The sequence below is a fragment of the Rosa chinensis genome, chromosome 7, assembly GCF_002994745.2.
Source record: "Rosa chinensis cultivar Old Blush chromosome 7, RchiOBHm-V2, whole genome shotgun sequence".
In the NCBI taxonomy this organism is placed as follows: Eukaryota; Viridiplantae; Streptophyta; class Magnoliopsida; order Rosales; family Rosaceae; genus Rosa; species Rosa chinensis.
Window position 1 is genome coordinate 67541531 of NC_037094.1, and position 9037 is coordinate 67550567.

At 37.9% G+C, this 9037-nt stretch overlaps 2 protein-coding genes across 3 annotated transcripts; one reads left to right on the top strand and one right to left on the bottom strand.

Annotated features, from left to right (window-relative positions):
* Window positions 1-47: 47 nt before the first annotated feature.
* On the bottom strand, window positions 48-1246 carry LOC112176743 (bZIP transcription factor 53). Its single transcript, XM_024314801.2, has one exon. It carries the CDS (start codon window positions 788-790, stop codon window positions 341-343), a length of 450 nt encoding a protein of 149 aa, XP_024170569.1. The 5' UTR covers window positions 791-1246; the 3' UTR covers window positions 48-340.
* Window positions 1247-1437: 191 nt separating this feature from the next.
* LOC112176741 (zinc finger MYM-type protein 1-like) lies at window positions 1438-3900 on the top strand. 2 transcript variants are annotated; one of them, XM_024314798.2, is made up of 3 exons: window positions 1438-1819; window positions 2161-2637; window positions 3374-3900. In XM_024314798.2, the coding sequence occupies exons 2-3, from the start codon at window positions 2297-2299 to the stop codon at window positions 3864-3866; spliced, it is 834 nt and encodes a 277-aa protein (XP_024170566.1). In that variant the 5' UTR covers window positions 1438-1819; window positions 2161-2296; the 3' UTR covers window positions 3867-3900. The 2 variants fall into 2 exon arrangements, with proteins under 2 accessions (XP_024170566.1, XP_024170567.1); XM_024314799.2 differs by having other exon boundaries at window positions 1439-1819; window positions 2341-2637.
* The last annotated feature ends 5137 nt before the right edge of the window (window positions 3901-9037 follow it).

The following is a 9037-nucleotide window of genomic DNA, read 5'->3' on the forward strand; positions in this document are numbered from 1 at the left end:
TGAACGGCTGAATCCTGAGGCCGAGTCCAATGGGTTTGTTCTAATCCTTATCTCACAAATCAAAATGGATAGCCACATAAAATTGGTTCCTTCTACCATTCAGACCAAACCTTAACAGTCAAAACAATACAACACCCTAAACGAACACCATACATTATGCTACATTGATCAGGTACCAATAGAAGACTTGAGGTTATTGAACACACATTTGGATTACACAGACAAGGATGATACTGATTACATGAAACAAGCTACCACTATAGACACACGAAACCACAGACTAACACAGACCCGAAAACAGAAACGATTGATATAACAGTAACAATCGAAAAGCAAAGGACTAAGGCCAATCGAGAAACATATCAGCAGAAGAAGCGGTGATCGGCTGAGTGGAGTAGGGAAGCTGCCACGGATTGAGCAGAGAGTCCTGCATCTCGGCCATGTCGTTGTTGATGTCCTCATCAAAGACGCCGCTGAACTCCACAAAAGTCTGTTCAATCGACTCCAAGTAGCGAAGTCGATCAGTCAGCTCCTTCTCCTGAGCCCTCATGACATTGTTCCAGGCCTCCACCTCGCTGTAGGCTTTGTCCTTGGCGTCGATGCTCTGCCCGATTTGGCCGTTCGAGATCTGGAGCCGGCTGATCTCCACCGTCAGCTCCTCCACACGCTTCTGCTTCTTCATCCGCGATCGCCGCGCCGATTCGCGATTGGACTGCATCTTCTTCCTCTTCTTGTCATCCACCACAGATCCGTCGGAGCCGGAGCTCGATTGGCGCTGAACCGACGACATTTTTAGGAGAATCAATTCAAGAAATTAACAAATTTAGAAAAGAAAAGAAAAAATTAGGGTTTCTGGAAAAATTGGGGATTGTGGTGAAATTGAGAAATTGGAATGAGGAAACGACGATCTGGGTTTCGATTAGTTCATGAGAAAACGTAGAACCAGTAGAGGAATGCAACGGAGAAAGAATGGACCAAGCGAATACGACGCATCGGTGTCATAGAAACGCTTCTGAACTCATTGGGGTTACGTTACAAAGAACCCTAGATTTCCCAGATCCCCAAATTCAGAATTGAAATAAATTTCAAGAAAACCCGAAAACAAACAACACAAAACCACCAGAGAGAGATCTGGAGAGAGAGAGAAAGAGACAAGGCAACTACTACTACAACTTTATCTGAAAGCTGGGCGGAGAGACAGAGGGAGGCTATATGAATCGCAAAGCGAAAGAAGGGAAGGTTAACAAGGGCAATGGAGGGTGGGTTTTATAGGGGAAATCGGAGAGGGTGGGAGGGTCCCAAGTGGGTGTGGATAACAATAAAAAAAAAGTGGGACCATTTTATACTACGATATCGTGGGTGCTAATTACATCATTTTATACTACCAAATTAAATTTGGTGTCATGCAGTGCCGGCCCTGAGGCTAGGCGAAGCAGGCCCAAGCCTAGGGCCTCATATTTTAGGGGCCTCAAAAAATTTTATTATGTAGGCCTGCAGAAAAAAAAAAAAAAAAAAAAAAAAAAGAATCAATCTAAACCACTTTGTGTCTTCGTACACGCAACATGACCCTATGTTTTCAATATTTCCATAGTTCCATCAGATTGAGACGCAAAGCAGTAGAGAGGAGATGATTTTCCTCTTTCTAAGTTCAAGTTTTTGAAGCTCTTTCTCAATCCAAGACAAAAATCCAATTATGATTGAACATCTCAGAAGGTTTCCTCGGTGGCTATCGAAAATCCAATTGTGATTGAGAGGATCAGATGAAAAAGTAAATTCAAGAGACTGAAGAGTTGATTTTATCTTCCAAAAACGCAAAAAGGTAAGATCTTTGAAGGTTTTTATTTTCGATTTTGAAGAAATTTTGGTTTTTTCGTTCTCTATTTGTGTTTTTGATACTCTTGGCCTCTTGTATTCCATTCCTTTTCAATTTTGGTTTGAAACATGTAATTATGAAATCATGATTTATAACATTTATTGAAAATTTAAGACTTGTGAACTATTTAATATATTGCAGAACAATGAACAATGATTTTGTTTCATCTTTGTTTTTAGGGATTTTAGAGTTATCAGTTATGCATGTTTCAACTTTCGTCTCTGTTTCATTCATTCTCTGTTGAAAATTTGCTATATGCCTGAGGCTTTCTATATGATATTCTTTAGGGGTTCAAATCATTCAATTGTTGAAATAAGAGAAGCTTTGATTCACTTGGTGAATGGTAAAGAAGATGTCAAGACAAAAAGTGATGCTGAGACTTTAGCAACATATAATCTTCAGAATTTTAAGTTCTTGTTCGGTATGATTATATGGTATGAATTGTTACATGCTATTAACAATGTCAGCAAAGTTCTGCAAACTGAAGATATGCATGTTGATACTGCCATCAAAGAATTGGAACGTCTTCTTTCATTTCTTCAAAAGTTTAGAGAAACTGGATTTGAGGAGTCCTTGATTGAAGCTAAAGAGATTGCAAGTGAGATGGGGATTGAACCGGTATTCATGGAAAAACGGACAATTCACAAAAAGAGACAATTTGGTGAAAGCTCTAGCGAAGCGGTGACACAATTAGCTGCAGAATCCTTTAAAGTCAATTATTTTCTCTACATAGTTGATCAAGCTATTTCCTCATTCAAAACCAGGTTAGCACAATTTCATTCAAATTTAATATAATCAGTTAATGAGCATGATGTTTTGAGCAAGCTGATGATCATGTAATTGGTCACGTAACTGACCATGTAACTGTAACTGGTCATGTAATTGGTCACGTAACTGACCATGTAACTGACCATGTCACTGACCATGTCACTGACCAAGTAACTGGTCATGTAACTGGTCACGTAATTGACCATGTCACTGACCAAGTAACTGGTCATGTAACTGGTCACGTAACTGACTATGTCACTGACCATGTCACTGACCAAGTAACTGACCAAGTAACTGGTCATGTAACTGACCATGTCACTGACCAAGTAACTGGTCATGTAACTGGTCACGTAACTGACCATGTCACTGACCAAGTAACTGTAACTGGTCATGTAACTGGTCAAGTAACTGACCATGTCACTGACCAAGTAACTGTAACTGGTCATGTAACTGGTCAAGTAACTGACCATGTCACTGACCAAGTAACTGTAACTGGTCACGTAACTGACCATGTCACTGACCAAGTAACTGTGAGCACACTCTTGTATTACAAGATCATAGCTGTGAGTTTCTTCAAATTGAACAACTCTGTACCTACCACTTGATTTATCCAACTTAATGATATCTAAGCAGATTATAGCAAAGAGAATCCAAGCAGAGAAGCCGTTGTTTTGGGTGAGACATGTTTATATAGTTTATTGAACTTCATCTTCTTCTTTTTTTCTAAACCAGGTTTGAGCAATTTAAGACTTTTGAAGAGAATTTTGGGCTTTTGTTTGATTTGGACAAGTTAAGGTCTGCAGATAGAGATAGTTTGAAGAGTTTTTGTGCTAACCTAACAAATTTATTGAAGCATGGCGAGATTTCTGATCTTAATGAAGATGATCTATATCATGATTTACGAATGTTGAGTGAAGATTTACCCAATGAAACAAAAAGAGCTATTGATGTGTTGAATTACATAAAAGAAGTTGATGGCTGTTATCCAAATGCTTGGATTGCTTATAGGATTTTGCTAACTATACCAGTCACAGTTGCCTCTGCAGAAAGAAGTTTTTCAAAGTTGAAATTGATCAAATCTTACCTTCGGTCTACTATGTCACAAGAGAGATTGAGTGGTTTGGCTATGATATCTATTGAAAAAGATATTGTTGGAAAACTTGATTATGTAAATTTGATTAGTACCTTTGCATCTAAAAATGCAAGACGAGTCATATTTCAATGATACTTTGAAATTGGGATATTATTTTCTTTTGTAATGTTTGAGCATTTATTTTGGGGCCTCAAATTTTTTCCTGCCTTGAGCCTCTAAACTCACAGGGCCGGCCCTGGTGTCATGGTTGGCGTAACATACAGCAATGATGTAATTGGCATAAACGAGGAAAATGAGGAAGGTTCTTTACCTCTTTCCTTTTGCTCATTTTTTTTCCATTTTACTTAAGCCAATGTCAAATCTTGTCTGTCTTCGTTAATGCGCGTTTCTTGATTGGTTAATGAAAAGGTGGCGTATCGAAATTCAAAGGATTCGAATCTCTCTATAATTTCAGATGCCAATATATGGAAACTTGATATTCGGCCAACTGGAATTGAAAAATATATGAGTTAATGGAAAATTCCAAATGGGATGTTATCATAAGGAGGCAGATTTTGTGGTTCAGTTTTCATCTTCATAAGTCATAACAAAGCATGTAACAATTTGAATTTGATCCGGTCCCACGCAGTGTAATTAATATATGTTTCCATTCCTTGCCGTAATTTCTCACTATTTATTGTTTTCTTAATTTTCCATGATAAATTTAAAAAAAAAAATAAAAAATTCATCCTTACACCGTGTACCTCATTAAGATAAAAACGATTCAAACTAAAGGCTATAATTATATAAATACCAAAATAAGATGCGCAAACTAACGCATAACTTACTTTTAACACACGGTGACAAAAATAATACTTCTCCCATATTGATAACTAAACAAAAACATGTCTCTTTTAAAAGAAATCTTGACAGTTACCAATTATGGTATAAGAGCATCTTTAGCAATGCTATTTTTGAGTCAAATTTTAGCCAAAGTAGCTAAAAAGTCATTTTGGCTAGCCACTTTAGAAATACTTCTCCATCAGTGCTCTCTATTATAGTGAATTTTGAATTTATATTATTTTTTAAAGAAAGGTTAAATAGTTTAAATGTATTTAAAAATGACATAAAATAACTCAAAATGAATGTTATAAATTATAGAGAGTCTTATCTCGCTCTCTATATTTATTAGCGAGATAGCTAAAAGTTATAATGGAGAGCCACTTAGGAGTCTGGTGCAGCTGCTAAAATATATAAAAAGCTAAACATGCTCTCCAAAATAGCTAAGGAGCCAAAATAGAGAGTCTGTTAAAAATGCTCTAAGAAATCAATAATATATGAGAATACTCATATAGTAATTCTTGCTACTACATACTAATCCTCCAACCTACCGCCCCAATCGCCAAACTACTAAGTATTGCATAGAGATGTCAAGACGCTCTCCATAATAGCTCAATTTACAACCAAGTTAAGCCTAAACAACCTAAACACAACAAAGAACCCAACAACCCCTTTGTCCTGCCTAGACAATCTGGTCCACTTAAGGACCCCTGACCACCACTGTTATCATTTGCGCCACTGCTAGTGTCACTTATAACTCATCCCAAAGCTAGCCTTTAGCACAAACTTGCTGCCACACAAGTAGAAACTCAACATAAATCTCCCAAGTAGATTAGCCTGAGTAATAAGCGAAAATACAACATTAATAAGTAGTCAATCTAAAGAAATTCGAACACATTCTACTGCTACCATCTCAAGTGCACAGTGCTGCCAGTGCACCTCACTCACCTTAGCACATCACCAAGATGGAGATCGAACCTGATCCAAAGCAAACGTACAAGGAGAAACCACTACCTACTGCACCTTGAGAGAGTAAATCTTGTTTACCACCATAATGGGATTAATGGCTATGCGAGGAAGAGACCTTTTGAGCTTGTTCGACAAGTCGGTAAGTCGCTAAGAATAGGGTTTAAGTATTATCAATGTGCCTTCAAACTTTAATAGTGAATAACAATAAAAAAGAAAAAGAACGACATGCACACCATAAAATAAGTGCATCTCTAAACCCTAAAGGCCCTTTTTTTTTTCCTAGTGCGATTTCGAGCTCGTCCAACGACGCTGATGTCTTGAGGTCTGTTGCTGGACGGGTTTTGACGGCTATTTCTCGTGGGGTTCCGTCGAAGGAGGTGCTGCTGGGGTTTGTTGGCTGGTTTTGGCTAGGCTGGTGCGAGGCGGAGGGTTGTGCAAACAAGGCAGGTTATCGATCCTTGATGAAGGTTCTTGGTTAGCAACGTTACGGATCCGACTCATTGGCCGTGTGTGGGGCAAGGACCTGGATTGGGGATTGGTTTTTCGTGCTGGTGTGGGCAGTGGAGGTTTGGTTTTATGGCGGTTTGGGCCGTGGTTGTTGCGGTAGGGATCGAGGCGACGCAGATCGTGGCGGTATACGGTGGACAGAGCTCTGCCTGGCAGTTTCGTACGATGGGGAGGGGACAAGCAGGTGGACTGGACCTTGACCTTGCTCATGGGCCTGCGTGGACTTCCTTTGGTGGACGCCTTAGTTGGGCTTTGAGTTTTTGGCTGTTGGGCTACTAGTTTTGAGCTGGGTTTTTGCTCTAGGCCCTCTTGTTTAGTTTAGTCATTTTGATTAAAATAATTCCCTACTTTGTTAGGGAGCTGTGCTTCTAGTTTTTTTAGTGAGCGTCATCGAGTCTAGTTTACTCGGCCTATTTACTATGTAGTAGCTAATGGTTTATAGGCTTCATTTTGGAGTATGAAATTGTCAAATGATTGGACCTAATCTATGTATCACTGTGCTACTACCACAAACTCTTTATCTACCCCTTGATGGTAGAGGGAGGATATGTAATGACCCTTTCTGGCTTTCAATGAATTATAGTCGCCCTATTTGGGTTTGTTCAAAAAAAAATAAATGGTGAACAACAATAAAATTTCAATAGAATAAAATACTGAAATCCCAAAAAAAAAATTAGACCTTTCTAACATAGTTGCCAAGGGATTGTGTCAATTTACTAAATCTATCATAATAGATAAACCCCAACTCAAAGTATTTAATAGTTTTGTTGGATATAGAAACTCAATCTCAACTTATTTATTAAATGGGTGACCTGCAATGATCTGCCTAATCTATTTAATAAACATGTTATATTAGTTTGAATTTAATGATCCATTTTGATCATTTAAATAGGTTCACTAATCAAATTTTAAGACATTTGACCGAAAATGATACATGACATTATAAATCCAAAGTGAAAGACACTTGACTGATATATGACATTTAATTTTTAGATACATACAAAATTACTAAGAAATAAATAATGTATGTGAGTTATATACAATCCCCGACTACGTACTATAGTAAACATATTTTACGAGTGCAGATAAAATATTTTTTAATCAGACAAGCTTAAGTCGTGTTAAAATTGATAACCGCATTCTACATTATGATAAAACTTTATAACCAACAATTTTTATCCGATAATAACCATTTTTGTTCTTAATTTTTTAAAATTAATCATGCTCATTGATGTGTGCAAGTTTAGTAGAAAGTCGATCAATCAGTTATTTGTACTCATGATTAAATTCTGCTTATTACCCTGTACTTTCAAGGGTTCATCAATTTAGTCTCTAAACTTCTAATTTAATCAGAAAAGTCTTCGCACTCTCCAATTTCATCAAATCAATCCATTTCGTCACTATTCCATCAATTTTATCTGTTAAGGTGCTGACGTGGCTGAAGGAGCTCTGATCTGTCAATTTTGTGGGACCTTCTCACAGGTAAAATTTTCAAAATACCCACCGATTATATCTCCCTCTGTTCCTACCTGAGCGCCCAGTAGCCAATCTCTCAGCTTTGCTTGCTTAATAAACAAAAACAAGAGGCAAGTTAGGCCAACAACAGTTAGCTTCCCTCCCTCCAAACTTTATGATTCACTTGGAATCAAAGCAAAGGCTCTATAGTAGCTGATTTTTGGTCACCATCTCAGACTCAAACCCTCACCTTCCTGACATATTCTACACACCTATTTTCCCTAATCCCCTTTTACACACCTCAGTTTCTTTGATCTTGTTCATATTCACAGTTTGGCATCTCTCTGCATGTTTTAGGGTTTTAGTTCCCATAATTGAGGCCTTGGAAGTTTCTATCTTTCTATGTTTTTGGCATCTTTGGTGAAAAGTTAATTGGTTTTCTGTTAGAATCCAATAAAGATACTCAGTTTGATGGGTTGATTAAAAGCTTGAAGCTTTGAGTCATCGGAGAAAGAGAGTCTTTCATAGCTTATGAAATTGGGGTTTTGGGTTTGCTCACTTTGCTGCTGTTGATTTTGCTACTGTTGATTAAAAGCTTAAAGCTTTAAGTCATTAGAGATACAAGTTTTCTAGATTGTGCTTGTGGCTACTCAACCAATATGATATTTTTCACCTTTTGCCTCATTTAAGTCTCATGACTATCATTGAAAACATGAAGGTTACATGAATATTATCATACAAAGCTTTTTTGTCAAAACCAACTACACACCACCTATTTGTGAAAATGCCAGCATAGTTTTTGTGATACAACTCTCATATATTTCATGTTAGCCTCTCAAATCTCGTTGACACGTCAACACCATATAACTCTTCTCCAGAGCCAGATATATAGGGGGCTCTCTATGCATAGTACTCGTTACATTTTCCAACTAGATTCAATGTGTAACTCTACCAGTGCTGTTTCGTTTTTAGAGCTTTCCAGGAGAGAATCGAATGGCTGTGAATGTGAGGACCATATCTTCTAGACCTCTTCCTTCTGCATTCTTGATCAGAATGGCTATGAGGATATCTAGAGCAAGGTGGTTCACCTTCTTGAGAAGAGTTTTCCACTACCAAAATGGGTCAAGTTCTAATCTTGGATCGAACCTTTATAATTCTAGCACTTGGGTGATGCTGGAGTTCATAGCTTTGGTCATTTAGATAAGCATCACCACGAATATTCTGGCTGTTTCGGAGAGGGAAAAGCCGGTTCAGAGAGTGAAAACGGGGAATTAGGCTATCAGGAAGGAACGGGGGAAGATGTAGTCAATGGGTATTTTGGAAATTTTTTATGTGAGAAGGTCCAACAAAACTGCCCCTCAAGCTACATCAGCACCTTAATAGAGAAAATTGATGGAGTAGAGACGGAATGGATCGATTTGATGAAATTGGAGAGTGCGCGGACTAGTCTGATTAAATTAGAAGTCCAGGAACTGAAATGATGAGCCCTTGAAAGTACAAGGTAGTAAGCATAATTTTTTCCTAGTACTTACAGTCCTAGAAAATGTAAGCAG